At 38.8% G+C, this 22,500-nt stretch overlaps 1 protein-coding gene across 2 annotated transcripts in view; it reads right to left on the bottom strand.

Annotated features, from left to right (window-relative positions):
* Positions 1-16,120: 16,120 nt before the first annotated feature.
* Positions 16,121-22,500, bottom strand: part of LOC143291947 (diacylglycerol kinase epsilon-like) — a 34,330-nt gene continuing 27,950 nt past the window's right edge. For both annotated transcript variants that reach the window (XM_076602096.1, XM_076602095.1), the window contains one exon: positions 16,121-19,166. In XM_076602096.1, coding sequence (XP_076458211.1) covers positions 19,050-19,166 — 117 coding nt within the window. In that variant the 3' untranslated portion in view covers positions 16,121-19,049. The remainder of the gene's footprint in view (positions 19,167-22,500) is intronic.

Below are 22,500 nucleotides of genomic sequence, written 5' to 3'. Positions count from 1 at the left end.
AGCTCTGTATAAATGCAATACGAAATTAACGACGGAAAAACAACATCATCAGGTGATGCCATCGATGAAAAAAATTTTGAACAATAATGGACTTTCATACCATTTCTTTGAAAAACATTTTACGCGAAAATCAGTCAAACACGTGACACTTCAAAGCAAAATGAACTTCATGTTCATTTGAAACCTTGCACGAAAGGCACAACACATCTGTACGATATACGGTGTCTGTGCATATTGACATAATTATTTTCATAAATACCAAATCTAAAGATTGCTACGCCTAATGTAAATCGCATCTGTCCAGTACGAAATATATATTCCTTCACTAAATGTATAGAAGGTTAAACTCTGTATAAAACATAATCTTTCACTACACTGACTAATTTGACTACCCACGTTTTACCACTGATCTACAGAATACTAAACGCTGACGAAACGAGAGACAGAGAAAGACAGACAGACAGAGACAGAGACAGACAGAGACAGATGGAGAGAGACAGAGACAGACACACACACACACACACACACACACACACACACACACACACACACACACACACACACACATGAATGCTGCTGCAATTTACTGCATTAACTGATTGATTAGTTGTGTGTTTTTCATTCGTTCATTCATTTACCATTGCACTTGTGTCTTATAAACCTTACGGTTTCATGACAATACAATATATTCTATTCTATTCTATTCACACACACACACACACACACACACACACACACACACACACACACACACACACACACACACACACACACACACACACATAGACACAGAGAACAAAGAGAGTCGTGGGACACTGCCGTCGGCCAAAGGCCGAAAACAAAGAACTCCCTTTATCATGTAACGCAGTGCTCCCGTGTGCTTGCTGACTGTACACTATCAGAAGAGGCACACACACACACACACACACACACACACACACACACACACACACACACCATAGATATACCTCTGAGGACAGAGTGTATCATACCGCTGATGTTCTCACAACAAAACTCGCACGAAGATCGCACGGGGAAAAGAAAAAGACTGTTCTAAATAATACTCCGACCATTCTAAGGACCGGTACCTATCTAACCTAGACTTCACATAATCTGGCATATCATGCATAATATCACTGCCCAAACGCTGAGTCTTCGTTGATCAATATATGATTAATAAAGTCGGTAAAAGTGAAATCCTAAATAAATGAAATAAAAGAGAGAAAAAAATACATGAAGCAAAATAACAGAATGGGATTTTTTTTAATCTGAAAAAAAGGATTAACTCTTTCCATGCGAACGGCGAAAGAGACAACGTTAACAGCGTTTCACCCCAGTTACCATCATCAAAATATTGCAAGCGGACGGCTCTTATACTGAAGACGTGAATGTTGACAAAGAATACCACAATTCTGACGACGGAAGCTAAAGGTTGGGTCATTCATACACCCACTGGACATCCGAGGGGTCTGTGTAGAGGAGAAGAGAGGACTGGCCGTACTGAGTGAGTTAAACATAGAAACAGACACAGACATAATAAAAAGGAGACAGACAGACAGAGACACAGACAGAGAGATAGAGACTCGGAGACAGAGAAACGCAGAGATACTTTCTGAGACAGACATAGAGACAAAGAGAGACACTGTAGACAGACAGACAAAGAGACAAAGACAGGGAGAGATGGGGGGGTGTGGGGGGGGGGGGAGAAGGTGCACGGACAGAGTGATATAAAGATAGAGAGTTAGAACACGGAGACAGCGAGACGAACAGACAGATTAATCGATTCCGTTTAAATGCCCTTCGAACTAGATTTTGTAAAAATATACAGTGTCTGTGCGGAAAAGAAGTCAATGTCTACCACATGCTTGTCCAGTGTCCAAAAACAAGACAACTGTTCTTTCAACAACAACAAAAAACAACTAGCCGACCAGTTTCCACCACACACATATTTGACCTCAGAAGATGTTTTGACTGAATGATTATTCATTACTTCAAAAAAATGTCTGAATGTTTGATTCAAAGTCCAGTTGGTATCTACCTTTGACTGATCACGTTCTTGTTATCATAAGCATGCTTTTTACTGTTATATGGATGATTAACTCCCTGTTATAATTCATGTTATAGTTCACTGTTACTACAGTCCTTCGTAGCTCTTCGTTTTCCTCTACTCACTACAGTCATCCCACCACCTCTTCTCATGTACCCCACGCCTCATCTCCCATACGCACAAGCACCTTTTTTTTTCGTCTAATATCACTAAACAGTGAAAAGACGTGAAACTAAACGGACAGACAGAGACGGAGTCACAAAACGTACAATCGCATAATACGGGTGGGGTAGAGGTGGTATCTAACTGTGTGGGGGAGCGGGGGGGGGGGGGCAAGGGGGCGGGTGGGGGGGGGGCAAGGGGGCGGGAGGGTGGGAAGAAAGACCAGAAGTCAAAACAACAAGTTCAAAGTTGTAACAAAAATAACGTGAGAAGCCTTCTGCCCCTTCGATTCCCAGGAAATCCTACCAACTCTATCAGTCAGCGTCCACAAAAAAAAAAAAAAAAAAAAAAAAAATCCCACATCTCCAGGACTTAGAATCCTTTTGCACGCGCGCGCGCGCGTACACACACACACACACACACACACACACACACACACACACACACACACACACACACCGGCACACCAGAGACAAACAATCAACTACTTCGGCTGAGATCTGCCCGCCGTACACTCAATATATTGTTCCTGGCATAATATTATCTATAGAACGGACACACCCGGTTCCCCACCACACTCACAGATACTGTCAGTGATGGTTGTATTACTCTTTATGTCACAACAGATTTCTCTGTGTGAAATTCGGGCCGCTCTCCCCAGGGAGAACGCGTCGCTACACTGTGAGACACCCCCCCCCCCACCCCCCACCCCCACCCTTTTTTTTTCTCTTTTTTTTTCCCTGTATGCAGTTTGGTTTTTTTTCCTATCGAAGTGGAATCTTTTCTTTAGAATTTTGCCAGGGACAACCCTTTTGTTGCCGTGGGTTCTCTTACGCGCGCTAAGTGCATGCTGCACACGCCGGGACCTCGGTTTATCGTCTCATCCGAATGACTAGCGTCCAGACCACCACTCAAGGCCGGTCTAGTGGAGGGGGGGGGGGGAATACTGGCGACTGTGCCGTGATTCGAACCAGCGTGCTCCGATTCTCTTGCTTCCCATGCGGAAGCGTTTCCTCTAGGTAACCGTCCTGCCCGATCCCGTTCAATGCAACAGCTGTCCAACCCTTAGTGATGAGGCAGGACCGCATGAAATCACAACTATTTCATCTTCCATACAGGGGGGACCATTGGCCTGTCTGTCTGCTTGCCTCTCCCCCCCCTCTCTCTCTCTCTCTCTGATCTTCTTAAGCTAGTGACAAAGTACCAAAATATCGCTTATCCCTTTGTGGTTTTATTTTGCTTCAGTGATGCCTTTCCTTTCTGTTCTATCTGTTTTGCACCATTTTTGTTCTGATTTGTACCAGCTAATGACATTAATTAAACATTTCAGTGTTCAGTGCTCTCTCTCTCTCTCTCTCTCTCTCTCTCTAGTGTTGCTGTCTCTGTATATACAAGCTTCTGCGTGCCAGTGTAGGTCTATATCATGTTCTATATTGTGATATGATCTTGCATTATTAACGCTTTTTCATATGATATGCATGACGGGTGTGTTGATCTTGTGTGTGTGGGGGCGGAGGGGGGGGGATAGGGGGTGCGTGCGTGCTTGTGTGTATGTGTGTGTGTGTGTGCGTGTGTGTGTGTGTGTGGGTGGGTGAATTCAGTGCTTGAGTGTTTGGTTGGCTGACTGTAAATGGCTGTGCATGTAAGTTTTACTCTTTTTTTCTTTTTTTTTTTTTTTTTTTTGAGTGTTTGAATGCATGTTTTAAACTACGCTGGACAGGACACGTTGTCCGCATGACAGACAGCAGGATCCCGAAGATGCTTTTGTATGGCCAGTTGAAGGAAGGCCATCGCGAACTTGGAAGACCCTGCAAGCGCTTCAAGGACACCTGTGACATACACATCGCTTCCTTGGAAAATGCCCTTGACCGTTCTCGCTGGAGGATGCTGTGCTAAAAAAATAAAAATAATAAAAATAAAAATAAAAAAAAGATGCTGTGCTCTAGTGGCATAAACACGTTTGAAAACAAGAGAACGCTGGCCATTAAGGAGAAGCGTGAGCGAAGGAAGCAGGGCTCAACTTCTGGAGACGTTTTCCCTTGCAACACCTGTGGGAAGTGCTGTGCATGCAGAATCGACCTCTTCTCCCATATGAGGACACACACCGACAGATAAGCCTGCCTGCCTACTCATCCGTCGGGCCGACGGGAGACTCCAACATCATCATTTACATTGTACAGCGCAATTTGACCATGTTTTACATGGAAAGACGCTTTATAAATTAAATCATTATTATTATTATTATGTTTCCGGGTGCACCCTGTACGTTTTAGAGACTGCATACTTACGTCTTTTGTTGTTAATATGTTGATTTCTGTTTATTTTTATCTTATTTTTTCCCGCCCCAGAGGCCTGGTTGCAGAGCTGAAAAACAAGTATGGTTTTCCTTACTCCACGTCTCTCATTGAAATGTTTTATCCCTCGCTCCCCCCCCTCTCTCTCTCTCTCTCTCTCTCTCTCTCTCTCTTTCCGGCCCTCTCTTTCAAATACTAAAGACGAACGGCTGATATTGATGATAATGATAATAATAATGTTGACGACGATGATAACAATAATAAGAATAAAAATAATAAGAATAAGAATAATAAGAAGAACAAAATATTATTATTATCATTATATTTTGTTGTTGTTGTAACAACAACAATAATACTAATAATACTACTAATAATAATACTACTAGTAATAATACTACTAATAACAAAATAATAATAATAGTAGTAGTAGTAGTAGTATAACAACAACAACAATAACAAAATAATAATAATGATAATAATAATAATAATAATAATAAAAATTGTTATTGTTGTTATAATAATGATAATGATAATGATAGCAATAACAACAACAATAACAATAATAATAATAATAATACTGCAGGTTGACGTGCACACCTCCAAGGCAGGGAGCTCGTGGCACTTACAATAAAAGTTAAAAAGTTATGCACACAAGTCATAGACACACAAGTGCATCAAGCACGCCACACACGAACTGAATAAGCTTGCCCACACAAGAGCTTGGAAACAAACGCACCTGCTCTCGCATACACACACGACCAGCATAAAGGTCTCAGCATTGACAAGAAACAGACAGACAAACAGACGGATAGACAGACAGAGACAGACAGACACCGAGACACAAAGAGAAACACACACACACACACACACACACACACACACACACACACACACACACACACCGAGACACTAACACACACACACACACACACACACACACACACACACACACACACCTAAGTTGAAAACTTAAGCAGGATAGCAGGTTGAAGAAATGGCAAGACAAAGGAGGCAGACATGGGTTGCAGCTATCCAGCGCACCACAGTGACGTTTGCAAATACCAGTGAACATTTCCGCGTTTGTTCAAGACATTTCCGTGGAGATAGCACAATGTTGTTAGCTACGAAATAATGTGAATTCTCACGTGTTCTCCCCAAATAGGCTAGTTTTCATTACACGTGTTGAAGCTTTGGCTGGCACGTGGCGAGCTTTTCTGAGTGAATTCTGACCCGTGTTCAGATAAAGGCCCACAATCTGTTGGCTTATCATATGGTTTCACATTTCAGGAATTAGCCTAAAAAAATATAATTTTATCCAACAATAACTTGTTTCAAATATCTGTGTCTGTTAGTTTCACTGATCGGTCTCGACCTGTGTCTGCTGCTGTTATTGTTTCATCAGTCCGTCGTTCCTTTACTTGCTTCCAGCCCACGCCGCGGTGTAGGTCTATCACAGCAGGCAAAATAGGTATCTATAGGCGTACACCCTGAGTAACGCCATGCCTGTTTTGATGACTGATTCAGTTTGAAAGGCTGGCTTTGGCAGGACGCAACCTGGGAAACAATAACTTACCAACAAGCAAGCGTCAGACTTTGCTGTGAACTGCAGGGCAGTGTAAGTCACAAGACAAACCCTGTCGTGTGATAGGTCTGTCAACGTCCACATGCGTCGTGCTGTTGGCTGGTGGTCAGTCAAATCCACACTCCGTTTTTTTGTGTGTTTTTCCCCGTTCTCAGAGTGATTTTGTTACGCTTCTGTATCGCTGTGTATTCATATCTATCTGCCTCTGTGACGGAGGGAGAGAAAGAGAGAGTGAGACAGACAGACAGACAAAGACAAGGAGCGAGAGAGATTTTTGTTGATCTCTTCCTCTGTGATGTGTATTTGTCTGTCTGCCTGTGTGTGTGTGTGTGTGTGTTGTGAAAAAAAAGCCACTTTTTGTGCGTGTGAGTGAGTGTGTGTGTGTGTTTGTGTGTGAGGGAGAGAGACACACAGACAGACAGACTGAGAGAGACAGCACAGACAGATGGACAAAGAATACAATAAGGAAAACAGAAAAAAAAAAAAGAGAGAAAGACTCCCCTACTTCAAAATCCACCATTCTCCCACAATCACACATGTCGCTCTACTGAACTAAACAGAAGAGAACATCAGACAACAAGACATTTTCATCGCGTGTGTTACGATTTATTGCAAGGTGGCTGTTGGTTGGAATGATAGCTCATTCACTCACACACACACACACACACACACACACACACGTTCCAAGCAACACTAATCACAAAGCACTGACACAAACACACACATGTACTACTTGAACACCCAGAAAGGTGTTGCCAGAAAAAGCACTTGCAAAAAGGGCTAATTATCAAGAATCCAAAATCCTTTCTGATGTATTTTATATAATCTGCAAAGATGGTTCAGTTCATCGATGGTGAATATTGCACATCATTTATCATAGTAAATGGTGTTTCCAGGCAATAGATCATGTTTATTTCCCTCTGTAAGCTGTTGTTTTTTGTTGTTGGAAATTACCATCACAAATATATGGATACTTATGAAGCGCTTGTGCTCCGTCAGATACCAAGCTCAAAGCAGTTTACAAATAGTCATTCAAGACAAGATATTTTTTAATCAATCACAAAATGAGGGGGGTGGGGGGGGAAAGCTGAAAGCAGCAACAGCAACAATATTGGCATACTCACAACAACTACAGACTGAAACAACAAATGTCATCATAAACTAAATTAGCACTTTTATTTCTCGAAATATCTATAAAAAAAAAAAATATATATATATATATATATATATTTTTTTTTTTTTTTTTTTTTTTTTTTTTTTTTTTTTTTTTTGAAACAACAAATGTCATCATAAACTAAATTAGCACTTTTACTTCACGAAATATCTATGAAAAAATAAAAAAATATTTTGAAACAACAAATGTCATCATAAACTAAATTAGCACTTTTACTTCTCGAAATATCTATATAAAAAAAAAATAAATAAACAGTTAATACAACAGTACATGAGATCCAAGGACAAAACAAAAAATAAACTGTGCATGTGCATGCATACACATACACCCACATACAAGCTTCCAACCACTGATTGCAAATGTAAGCAAAATAAAAGAAGGTACATAAGCATACATCAAGTTAAATTTTGGTCTTAACAAGCTTTGGTGTGCATTGCAAACATGGTCACTTTGTTTCTGTCATGTAGCTGATCTAAGCCTGATTATACTTTCAGTGGCTTTCCCAATATATATATATCTATTTTATTCAGTTTGGTTAATTATAAAACAGCTACTTGAAAATTCATTAATAACAATATGTGGTATTTGATGTTTAAAAAAAAAAAAGACAGACAGGAATAACTTCATAAATCAAACAACTTAAGGGGACTTTCCTTTACACACAGAGAGATGTAAAAATCTGAGACTATAAAACGTTTCAAAAGTCTGGGATATTCTGTTGTGTGCTGTAAATAGACCAGTGTTTTGTCATGTGATGTTAACAGACCCATATTCTGTCATGTGCTGTAAACAGACCAGTGTTTTGTCATGTGATGTTAACAGACCCATATTCTGTCATGTGCTGTAAACAGACCAGTGTTTTGTCATGTGATGTTAACAGACCCATATTCTGTCATGTGCTGTAAACAGACCTGTGTTTTGTCATGTGCTGTTAACAGACCCACATTCTGTCATGTGCTGTAAACAGACCTGTGTTTTGTCATGTGCTGTTAACAGACCCATATTCTGTCATGTGCTGTAAACAGACCTGTGTTTTGTCATGTGCTGTTAACAGACCCATATTCTGTCATGTGCTGTTAACAGACCCATATTCTGTCATGTGCTGTAAATAGACCTGTTTTGTTACGTGCTGTAAATGGGTTGTGCTTTGTCATGTTCTGTAAATATGCCTTGTTTTGTCATGTGCTGAAAACAGATACATGTTTTGTCATGCGCTGTAAATAGTATTTTGTCATGTGCAAGTATTCAAATTTGTTTTACAATGAACTGATACTGAACAAAATCCTAACAAAATTAGTTTGCTCAGAATCTTAAAGATCAATAATAATAATAATAACAACAAATATCGATTGGTTGACCACACCGAACTTATGATGAAAAAAAAAAGACGAAATTCCATGTGCTCCAGTGAATGAAGACCACTGTGACTGTTCCACAGACAATGGGAAAATTACCTGAATTTGAATCAAGACCATCAAATCTTTGGTATCCACTATTCCAAATTGATATTTAGAAATAAAGAATGAAAGAGTGTGTGTGTGTGTGTGTGTGTGTGTGTGCGTTTTTGTTTATGTGTGAATGCACACACAAGTGCAACAGGCAAATATGCACAAGGATGCACCTGAGCAGTAGTGTATGTGTGTATGCGTTCAGTCTGTGTGTGAATGTGCACACATGCAAATGCATGTCTCTGTCTGTGTTTGTGAATGAGGGGAAGAAGCGGGGGAAGACAAACAATATTTAAAACTAAGCACTTGTGGTTTTTCTTTACTGCCCCTAACTACAGCAGCTTAAAAATACGACACCACTACTGAATGATAAATAAACTGATATCATGATGGCTCAAACACATGATCACCTCCTTCACGTGGGTAACCAGCATTAAAGAAACACTCAAAGACATGTATACTTCACACATGTAATGACAGACACAAAACAGTCACACACACACAAACACACACACACACACACACACACACACACACACACACACACACTCTTCTCTCTCTTCTCTCTCTCTCACATACACAATTCACACAGTGTAATGATTAAATACATTAGAGATTGCACAAATGAGGTCAAGACACTAAGTAAAACATGTCTGGACACAAACAAAATCTACAGTACTACACACACATGCCACTGATTCACACAGGGACAATCACACATATCCACTCTGAACTGCTCCCCCAAATTTAAAACAAAAACAAAAAGGAAAAATAGTTATTTCACAATAGTTCTGTGTTCAAACATGTCATTATTATTGTTATTATTATTGATACTGATAATATAGCACCTATCTTTGATCAGATACCAAATTCTCAGCATCCACAGTCATTTGCCCAATAGGCTGCCTATCTGGGTAGGCGCTCATCATTCGTTTCCTGTGTCTTTCAGTCAGGCTTTCAAATACATGTGTGCATACAAGTGAAATATATTTTATGGAAATATTACCTACTGACATTCTTTAAAGCTTCCTTAAACTGGAAACAAATGAAAATGAAGCTAAACATTTGTCATAGACATGCACAAGTGTTTCATCTTTGAAAGAATAAAAAAAATGCACTTGGTTATACATTTAAATCCATTTCTCTGCAGACAAGAAACATGTTCTTCTGTTATGTTGCTGTATGTCAGTCACTGTTGTGAAACATGGCTCTGAGAAAAACAAAAGAAGAAAATAATCATGCTTGAAAATATATCTGAAATTCTTTGGGTTTTTGGGTTTGTTTGTTTTTTTTGTTTGTTTGTTTTTTTCTTCTTTCTTTCTTTCTTTCAGAGTTCATGAGTGACACCATGTTCACTCATTATTCACAAGTGTCCCTTTATGTGGATGACCGCTCTTACCAAGTCAAGTATGAAATATACTTCTATTCCTTGCCAATGAAACCAGCAAACATCCATATTTTTTCTCCTCTGCACCCAACCCAGTCAAGAACACGCCTAAAGAGATCTTTGGTACACCTAGGGACACTTCACAAACTCACAGATGCAAACTGAGTCATTTGGAAATGGTCACTAACATTACAAAGTACCCAACTGTGTGAGAAAAAACTGGATTCCTAATGAGTTATGACCAGGATAGGAATTGAAATATTGCACAATATCACACCACACACACACACACACACACACACACACACACACACACAACAATATCTTACAAATGACCTCAAAACAGACACAGCTGGAAAACCAGACACATCAACTGGACCAAAAACTACAAAATGAAATATCAACAAACAAGTACATGAGCAAGGAACCATGACTTTCACAACATTCACAAAAAAATACAGTAATATCAAGAATAAGAGCAGGAAGTGAGGTGGGGTTGGGGGGGGGGGGGATGGGGGCATATGCGGTTTCCAACACTGTTTCGTCCACCGAAGCCAATCCTGAGTTCAAATTAAAATGTTAAATTAACCATCAAAAACAACTTAAAATATCAGATTAATCAAAAGCAACCTTAAAAGGTTAAATGAACTTTAAAACAATGTTAAAAGTTAAATTAACTAAGAAAAAACAAAACTTTTCACCGAAAGACAACACCTGTCATTCTCTCTCTCCCTCTCTCTCTCTCACCCACACAGAAAAATTATCCTGATAATACCTTTGGCAAATGCTGTTACAAACACTTCTCCAACTTTTGAAACTAACATTGAGATTACAGTCATTTTGTGCAAACAAAATGAAACACAATATGTAGAAAAGGAGGCAAAAAAAAAGACTTTCTTGCTAATACAACTACCTAATGCTGTTGCGATTATTGCCAGACGTTTCAATACTAATGGCAATATAGTAAATCAAAAAACAACAACACTATTTTGATAAGTAACTTGTAAAACAAAATACAAACACATAACAAAGACACACAGTAAGCACACATTCATAAAAATGAAACGATGACAACAAAATAACTATTACATAAACTAACATATAGCGTGGAGAGCACTCGACAAAAGGGAAAATAAAACTGTATGTTTATGCATACAACTCATCAATGAGAATAATTTAGTTTCAAAAAAAGCTACGGATCACTGGGCTCTCAAGACTGACAGAGAATTGCAATGCATAAAATTGACAATTATACATTCTGTTTTTATCAAAGATCTGAACCAGCTACCACTATTTGATCTCATGCCCATGAGCAGTCTCACCGAAGCATATGCATAATATCTTTTTTTGTAATGTGTAAGCATCAGGATGCTAGATTATAGTACAATAAGAAAAATCAAAAACAAAATTCAAAAAAAAAAAAAAAGAAGACAAAAAAAGGGAAAAAAGCCAAAGAAAACTGGAGGTAGAAAATAAAAGAAAACAGGTTTGTGTGCATCAACACACACACACACACACACACACACACACACACACACACACACACACACACACAGCATTAGTGTGACTGAAGGAATGAGGATGGTTAGTTAGGTAGTTACACATGACTAAAACAAAATAACTATTCTATAAAGAAAACTCTCAAGTGAATATTTGATCTCAGGAGCAATTTCTCATATTTGAAAGACAAAGGAGGGATGCTTTATATTCCCTGTTCAGTTCCACTGATCTTTTTAAAAAAAAAATCTTAATTCCAAAAAGACATTTTTCAAATAACCACGAGCAAGACAGTCCTCTAAAGGCAAAAAGATCACACCCATAACCTTGACCAAATGTCAAGGTCACACAGGAGACTGACATCTGTCCTCACCCCCACGCCTACCACCCTATCCTCCCCATCCCTCTTCAAGTGTCGCTCCTTTACTCATGGGCTTCTCTCTTGGTCAGTGGATACTGGTGAAACCTGATGAACACATACATGTATCAAAAATGTCTCTTGACTGTGACCTTTTCAGTGACCTTGAACAAAGATCAAGGTCACAAGAAAACCAACTTTCTATGCTCTGTTTCTATCAGTTCATGGAATGAAAGAACAAATATCAGTTCACAAGGTTTGGTCTTACTTCATTACTTTTCTCTTTCTTTGTCTGTCTGTCTGTCTCTCTCTCTCTCTGTGTCTCTCTCTACACCCTCTCTCTTTTACTGTCTCTCTCCCCTTCTCATAAATAAGACTGAGGACTGTAGGAGTAAGAAAACAGAGATTACACCATATATAACTGATGCCACACTTCTATCATTCCCAACTGACACAATTCCTCATTCCATATTAAGAAAGAATTCATAAAAAAACAAAGGAAAATCAACTATAAATAAATAATACCATCAAGAAACAATGTTACACACACAAAACTGTAATTTTTTTTCCACCCACCAATACACAATGCTACTGTCATGACAGTTTTTGACACCAAGTTTAGTTGTCATAATGTGCTCATTGTAAAGGGAAGATTTCCTGTATGGTGTGGCTGTGCTACTGTATTCATTTCAACTCGATTTGTGGAAAAGGCTAGTGGTGCACATGTTTTCAGGCGCTGAGGTGAATGTGTTCACGAGTTGTTGTGTTGTGAACCTAAGTTAGGTTATGAGGATGTTTCAGGATCCTCAGGGCCTGTTATCGGATGAAGGTATTTGTCTGATGTATCGCCCACCGAAAGATGTTTGGAAGCACCAACTGAATGCGCAATCATGAAAAGAAATTATCAATGTGGTGATGGGGAAACTGTGGCAGGGAGGTGGAAGGGAGAATAGAAACTATTGGTTATGACTCCCTGGACTGGACTTTCATGTGATTTATCCCTGAAGGGAAACTATGGACATACTTGTTTATTTTTCTTTGATTTATTAATAATCAGAAAAAGAGTGTCTTTATGTTGTCATGTTGTTTATCCCTGGGTAAAAGTGAAGTCAGAATGCAAACGCTGTGTGCGAGTCTATCTGTGGTGTGAGCTTAAGTTGAGTGAACGCGGCAGTGTGATAGCTACTATGTTATACTAACAAAACTGTATTTTTTCCACCCACCAATACACAATGCTACTATGTTATACAAACAAAACTGTATTTTTTCCACCCACCAATACACAATGCTACTATGTTATACAAACAAAACTGTATTTTTTCCACCCACCAATACACAATGCTACTATGTTATACAAACAAAACTGTATTTTTTCCCACCCACCAATACACAATGCTACTATGTTATACAAACAAAACTGTATTTTTTCCACCCACCAATACACAATGCTACTATGTTATACAAACAAAACTGTATTTTTTCCCACCCACCAATACACAATGCTACTATGTTATACAAACAAAACTGCATTTTTTCCCACCCACCAATACACAATGCTACTATGCTATACAAACAAAACTGTATTTTTTCCCACCCACCAATACACAATGCTACTATGCTATACAAACAAAACTGTATTTTTTCCCACCCACCAATACACAATGCTACTATGTTATACAAACAAAACTGTATTTTTTCCCACCCACAAATACACAATGCTACTATGTTATACAAACAAAACTGTATTTTTTCCCACCCACCAATACACAATGCTACTATGTTATACAAACAAAACTGTATTTTTTCCCACCCACCAATACACAATGCTACTATGTTATACTAACAAAACTGTATTTTTTCCCACCCACCAATACACAATGCTACTATGTTATACTAACAAAACTGTATTTTTTCCCACCCACCAATACACAATGCTACTATGTTATACAAACAAAACTGTATTTTTTCCCACCCACCAATACACAATGCTACTATGTTATACAAACAAAACTGTATTTTTTCCCACCCACCAATACACAATGCTACTATGTTATACAAACAAAACTGTATTTTTTCCCACCCACCAATACACAATGCTACTATGTTATACAAACAAAACTGTATTTTTTCCCACCCACCAATACACAATGCTACTATGTTATACAAACAAAACTGTATTTTTTCCCACCCACCAATACACAATGCTACTATGCTATACAAACAAAACTGTATTTTTTCCCACCCACCAATACACAATGCTACTATGTTATACTAACAAAACTGTATTTTTTCCCACCCACCAATACACAATGCTACTATGTTATACAAACAAAACTGTATTTTTTCCCACCCACCAATACACAATGCTACTATGCTATACAAACAAAACTGTATTTTTTCCCACCCACCAATACACAATGCTACTATGTTATACAAACAAAACTGTATTTTTTCCCACCCACCAATACACAATGCTACTATGTTATACAAACAAAACTGTATTTTTTCCCACCCACCAATACACAATGCTACTATGTTATACAAACAAAACTGTATTTTTTCCCACCCACCAATACACAATGCTACTATGTTATACTAACAAAACTGTATTTTTTCCCACCCACCAATACACAATGCTACTATGTTATACTAACAAAACTGTATTTTTTCCCACCCACCAATACACAATGCTACTATGTTATACAAACAAAACTGTATTTTTTCCCACCCACCAATACACAATGCTACTATGTTATACAAACAAAACTGTATTTTTTCCCACCCACCAATACACAATGCTACTATGTTATACAAACAAAACTGGGGGGGGTTTCCACCCACAATACACAATGCTACTATGTTATACAAACAAAACTGTATTTTTTCCCACCCACCAATACACAATGCTACTATGTTATACAAACAAAACTGTATTTTTTCCCACCCACCAATACACAATGCTACTATGTTATACAAACAAAACTGTATTTTTTCCCACCCACCAATACACAATGCTACTATGTTATACTAACAAAACTGTATTTTTTCCCACCCACCAATACACAATGCTACTATGTTATACTAACAAAACTGTATTTTTTCCCACCCACCAATACACAATGCTACTATGTTATACTAACAAAACTGTATTTTTTCCCACCCACCAATACACAATGCTACTATGTTATACAAACAAAACTGTATTTTTTCCCACCCACCAATACACAATGCTACTATGTTATACAAACAAAACTGTATTTTTTCCCACCCACCAATACACAATGCTACTATGTTATACAAACAAAACTGTATTTTTTCCCACCCACCAATACACAATGCTACTATGTTATACAAACAAAACTGTATTTTTTCCCACCCACCAATACACAATGCTACTATGTTATACAAACAAAACTGTATTTTTTCCCACCCACCAATACACAATGCTATTATGTTATACAAACAAAACTGTATTTTTTCCCACCCACCAATACACAATGCTACTATGTTATACAAACAAAACTGGGGGGGGGTTCCACCCACAATACACAATGCTACTATGTTATACAAACAAAACTGTATTTTTTCCCACCCACCAATACACAATGCTACTATGTTATACAAACAAAACTGTATTTTTTCCCACCCACCAATACACAATGCTACTATGTTATACAAACAAAACTGTATTTTTTCCCACCCACCAATACACAATGCTACTATGTTATACTAACAAAACTGTATTTTTTCCCACCCACCAATACACAATGCTACTATGTTATACTAACAAAACTGTATTTTTTCCCACCCACCAATACACAATGCTACTATGTTATACAAACAAAACTGTATTTTTTCCCACCCACCAATACACAATGCTACTATGTTATACAAACAAAACTGTATTTTTTCCCACCCACCAATACACAATGCTATTATGTTATACAAACAAAACTGTATTTTTTCCCACCCACCAATACACAATGCTACTATGCTATACAAACAAAACTGTATTTTTTCCCACCCACCAATACACAATGCTACTATGTTATACAAACAAAACTGGGGGGGTTTTCCACCCACAATACACAATGCTACTATGTTATACAAACAAAACTGTATTTTTTCCCACCCACCAATACACAATGCTACTATGTTATACAAACAAAACTTCTTCTTTTTTCCACCTACCAATACACAATGCTACCATGTTAACTCGCACAAAATTGTATTTTTCCCTACCAATATACAATGCTACCATAACCAAGTTAGACAAACAAGACTCCCCCCTCCCCCCATCAATACACAATGTTACCAACTTACACAAACTAAACTGTATTTCTTTCCCCACCAATACACAATGCTACCATAACCAATCTAAACAAACAAAACTTTTTCCCACCATCAATACACAATGTTACAAAGTTACACAAAGAAAATTGTATTTCTTTCCCCACAAATACACAATGCTACCACATCAAACAAACAAAACTGTATTTTTTCCAAACCCATACACAATGTCACCAAGTTAAACAAGCAAAGGTTCTTCCTCCCATCAATACACAATGTTACCAAGTCAAACAAGCAAAACTGTATAAATTTCTTTCCCCATCAATACGTAATGCTTCCATGTTACACAGACAAAACTATATTTTCCCCCATGCATACACAATGTTACCATAACCATTACACAACCCCCCACCGCCCAACCCCCTCCATCAATTCACAATGTTACCTAGCTACACAAACACAACTGGATTTGTTTCCCCACCTATACATAATGCTACAAAGTCACATAAACAACCCCCCATCCCCTAACCCCCTCCCACCATTACACAATGTTAAAAACCACTTTTTGTGTGTCTACCAAGAGACCAGCAGTCCCTCTTATTTTCCTTGGATTTATCATCACAATGTAATCATGCTACATAAACTTTTTTTTTTTCCCCACCAACAGACAACACCGCTAACAACTAACAGTTTCTGAAAACCAGCACCCAAAACATAACACTGACACATCAGCCACAAGATGAGCAAAAAGACAGCCACATCAGAGCTTCTCCCTCTCTCTCTCATTTTGTTCATCCAAAGCTACTCACGACAATGAATTCAATGCCAATGAGCAGTACAACAGAGGAACACCAACTTAGGAAACAGCTCACACTCTTAGTACATATATGTGGTTTTATACTTTTACTACCTCTCAGTCAAAAAGCATACATTAATTCTTAAAGTCCACATGCAACTTAAACTCAAGAGTGATGAACATTAACAGTCCCTTCTTTTTTTTCTTTTTTGACTTGGCACAACAAACATTCTTTACAATAAATATGCATCAACTTTTATATGCAAACACAAGATAATTACAAAATGGGAGTTCCTGTGAACATGAGCAAAGAGCAAAGGCCCACCCTCTACCTCCCCCTTTCTATTTTTATGTATCTTTCTTACTTAGCTATTTTCTTCCTTCTTTTTTTTTCTTCTTTTTTTTTTCTTCTTTTTTCTACATCAGGCATACTTGCTTTTCCTCTGTATATCACATACATGGGAAAATGTCTGATCATCATTTGTGAACAATCAAAACAAAATGATGAATAAAATGGTTTGGAACTGCCCACCTACAGACAAAGGTAACCATGTGGTCAGGAAATATGTTTGAAATGTGCAACGTAATATTTAGTGTGCTTATGAACATGTATAAAATCAAATACATGGGTGCTTTTCTTTTTTTCTTCTTTTTTTTTTGGGGGGGGGGGGTTTGCAGGGGGGGCAGGGGGGAGAGGGTGCCTACATGTATGTATGTATTATAATTATATGCTTACGAGTGTGTTCCTATGTGTGTGCAGATGCATGTCCATGCGCATGTGTGTGCATGAATACAAACCACCATGGACAGTTAACCTTCGTTTTCCTTCTTTCTTCCTGCTCTCTTAGGTCCTTCATCTTTTCCTGCTTTTCCCTATCATTTGCTTATTTCTCTCTCAAAAAACTTTTTTTTTCTTTCTTTTTTTTTTTTTTTTTTTGATGGACCCACAATCTGAGATAACTGACTCACTCCACCATCATACTTTTTGCCAAAAATGACTGTGCCATGATGGAATGACACTGCTCGCTATAAACACACAGCACACTAGTCTACAGCTGAACAACATCCACCTACTCTGCTGAGCACTATAAAAAGTAAAATGATCATGATAGTGGCCATGATGATGAGGAGGATGGCACATGCTTAAATTGTTTCTCTTAAATTATCTGTTTAAGGGAAATGATGGTGAAAATAATGATGGTGTTGATCATGATGATGACAAAGCTTAAGTTAATCACTTAATGTCCTCAAATATCCCAATTTGAATAAAATGATGATGATACAAGCATAAAACAATGTCCTCAAGCTATCCCACTTTGAGGAAAATGATGAAGATGATGATGATGATAATGATGGTGATGATGGCAATAATGATGACGATGATTATGATGATGATGATGATTATGATGCAAGCTCAAATTTGTGTCCTCAAACTTTCCGAGTTTGGGGTAAATGATGATGATGATGCTAAAAGCTTAATTAGTGTCCTCAAACTGTCCCAGTTTGAGCAAAATGATGATGTGGATGATGATAATGTTGGGAATGATAATGATGTTGATGATAATGATGACACAAACTTAACTTAATGTTCTCAAACAATCACAGTTTGAGAAAAATGATGACGACAACGATGATGCTGGCAGTGACGATGATGTTGATGGTGATGATGACACAAGGACAATGACAAAAAACTTAATGAATTTCCCTTCAACTTTCTCAGTTCACAAATTGGACAACAGACATATATCCGTACTAGCAATTATATGACAAAATTGTGACAATTCTATGACTTCATGTTTTTGACTTGTTAACCACAAAAAAAAACCACAAAAAAACTTCACAAAACTTCCTTCATCCTGAACACATTCTGTGCAACTTCTCCAACACACCACCACCTCCTGAAAGAGCTCAGCACACATCACAGTAGTAGTGTCCACATCACAAGGGAGGAGGAGCCCAGCCAGAACACCTGTCCATGATCCGGCATCCCAAATGCCCATGTCATCATCTTCACTCACTCAAGGGAGGTGAGCGCAGCCTGACCCCTAGCTGTGATGGTGATCTCCCCTGGGTGCTGCTCCCACGGTTCCCCGTCCACCTGCATTGGGGCGTTGCTTCCTGACAACTTGATCTGCAGGAGGCCGTTAAAAGTTATTGACATTCACGTTTCCTTTGTTTTCATAACACAGTACATTTGTGATATTACTGCATGTTGCTAAAAGAAAAGAAAAAAAGGGGGAAAAAAAGAAAGAGAAAAAAAAAGAAAGAAAAAAAGTGAGAAATGAGGCCTGAAAAATAAAATGACGGGTCTGTCATCTAACAAGAAAAGAGAAGTTCAGCGATATGTTTTAGAATTAGAGGTCATGATTTTACTGCACCCATACTATTTCCCATAGTCACTGGTATTTTCTCCCCGTCCACTAGACCTTGAGTGGTGGTCTGGACGCTAGTCATTTGGTTGAGACGATAAACCGAGGTCCCGTGTGTAGCATGTACTTAGCGCACATAAAAGAACCCACAGCAACAAGAGTTGTCCCACTTCGATAGGAAAACAAATAAAAATTGCAGGCTGCTCCCCCTGGGAGAGCAGAGCAGCCCGAATTTCACACAGAGAAATCTGTTGTGACAAAAAAGAATTATACAATATGATACAATATTTCTTTATTCAGTATCAACTGTGACCAAAAAATATATATACACAGTAAAGAATCCAATAGGTTGGGAAAAAAAAAGAAAAAAAAGAAAGAAAAGGAAACTAGCTTAAAAGTGAAGAAGGTTTTTTGTGAGTTTTTCTAAATTCTATTGTCATTCAATGCAGCCCCCCACCCCGAATCACCTTAACTCCACACACATTCTCCTGTAGTGTTCCAGCACCTTCATAATAATCTCACAGCAGAAGACATTCACCTTCCTTCAACACACAATATCTCACCGTCATCAATGAAAATCACTGAACAGCGAGATATTTCTGGTTCTGTCATGTGTCCAAACAGACAGCAGCCCGACAGACAATGCTGAACCTACCCCACTGCTGACTAGGTCATGGTCCACAATTTTGAGGTTTGCATATACATGTTCTGCTCAAATTTTATTTCTATGACAGATCAAAATGAGAAACATCTGCTGGAACACTGTCCCAGTTAAAAAGAGCATTCTCTTACATCCCCCCCCCCTTCCCACCAAACCCCCCACCACCCTAAAAACAACAACCAAGCAAACACACAAAAACAAAAAAAGAATGTGCAGGGTGCAATCTATCATCATTATCTTTGGTTCAGAAAACTTTGCAAAGCAGTGTTAAGTATCACATATCTCTGATAACAATGACAAAGCAATGTTAAGTATCACATATCTGATAACAATGAAGAGGCAATCCATGAAACAAAATGAGAGGCAAGGCCTTCAAGACTCACTTGTGATACATTAAGAGAGAGAGAGAGAGAGAGAGAGAGAGAGAGAGAGAGAGAAATTTAATGGTTAAAATGTGTTCCCTATTTTTTATAGGGTGAAAGAAAAGGCCTGAGTGTAGATTGGAACCCAGCATGTTCTGGTGGGAAGAAATTATCTTAGTCTCTGCACTATTGCGGATCTATCAATGACACTCAAAATTTAACATGTAAGCATGCCTTTTTTTAAGTGTGATAAATCGATTGTAGTATTCAAAGATTTAACACTGTTAAATCATGTTATTTTGGTGTATCTCAGGCATTTAAGTTACACTCCCTTGGAAAGTGCGACACTGTCAATTCAATTTTTCTTTTATATTCATTCTAGTTAATTAAGTATCCACTTTAAAATACTCATAATTATGCAGTAAACATACTGATGATGAAGTCTGTGTCACTGTGTGTGTTCTGTCCAGAATTTGTATTTTTTTCCTTTTATTTGTGAACGAGAAAAATGAGGTCACACTGTCTTCTAAACAACAATTGCCTATGCTACTGCAACTGAGACGTGGTGATATGGTGTTTTCGGAATTCCGGAAATAGCCTGTTAATGATACCGGAAACACAGCTTAATTCGGGAGACTTACAACCTATTATTGGTATGGCTGTGAAGATTTTTCCCCCCCAACCGTATCTTTAAACCAAATTTGGTATCAACAAACTATTTCCTGAGAAAATGGCAATGTTAAAAAGTTAAACACACACACACACGCGCGCGCGCGCGCGCACACACACACATACACACACACACCCACACATGCAACCAAACACCCGGGTTATAACATAAACTCAAAAAGGATGTCCTGCACACATCACCCTCCCTTCCCCTCTTCCCTTCTTCCACCCCACCCTGCCCCATCCTATCCCTTGTTGTGTAACCCCCCTCCATCTCCACTCCACTCTCGCTCACACACACACACACACACACACACTCACTCACTCACACACACACACATACACACACACCACACACATGCACATATTGCCACTGAGTTAATTCCTACCAGAACTGGCAAAATATATACGAATGCTTTAAAGTTCGTAATCCACAACTATGTTTTGTAGAATATCCTGCATGTGCTCACAACTTATTGCTTTTACTTTTTGTTTGCTTGTTCTGTTTAGTTTATAGTGTCCATAATTCCTCTGATGGGATTTACGACAATTAAATGAGTTCTGAGTTCTGAGAGACACACACACACGCACGCATACACACGCGCGCGCGCGCACACACACACACACACACACACACACACACACACGCCCATCAAGACCAGACCTGTACCTGCTGCCTACCACCAAGCTACAAAATAAATTCACCACACCCCCCAACTAAACAGATAAACACACGACACAGCTGGTCCTGAACAGACCCACATGTCTGGAACTCCCCTCCCCCTCCTCTCCCCCTTCTTTCTTTGGTGGCAGGAGGGAGGGGCGGACAGAGGGACTGTTAGTGGGAGGCCGGATGACTTGAGACACAGCAAAAAAGAAGGATGGAGAGACAGAGAGAAAAGGAGGGCCTGGGGGGAAGGGAGGAGAGAGAGAGAGAGAGACTGAGATCCACGTCCGGAACTTTGCCTCCTCCTCTCCCCTTACTTTCTTTGGTGGCAGGAGGGAGGGGCTGGGGCAGACGGACTGTGGGAGGTGGATGAGACAGAGAAAAAAAAGAAGGATGGAGAGAGAGAGAGGGGGGAGAGAGAGAGAGAATACTTAACCACATCAAGAATCATATTCTAAGGAGCATGAATAAAATACTGCCTTTACACATAATTATATGCATAGGGAGAGAGATAGAGGGAGAAGTCAAAGTCACAAAATGTTTTAATTGTCAGGCCCCGGGCCCATAACAACAGGAGAGAGGCAGAAACACACACAGAGAGACAGAGACACATAGAGATCCACATGTCAGGATGTAGTAAGACCGAGAACTGAGCTGTCCTTTTTAGAAGGGAGACACACAGAGAGAAATAAGCCGGGGTGGGGAGGGGGGGGGGTTACCAAGAGATACAGAGAAAG

Source organism: Babylonia areolata, chromosome 18 (assembly GCF_041734735.1).
Source record: "Babylonia areolata isolate BAREFJ2019XMU chromosome 18, ASM4173473v1, whole genome shotgun sequence".
NCBI classification, from domain to species: domain Eukaryota; kingdom Metazoa; phylum Mollusca; class Gastropoda; order Neogastropoda; family Buccinidae; genus Babylonia; species Babylonia areolata.
The sequence above is the reverse complement of the archived record's forward strand: the minus strand, read 5'-3'. Positions and strand labels throughout refer to the sequence as shown.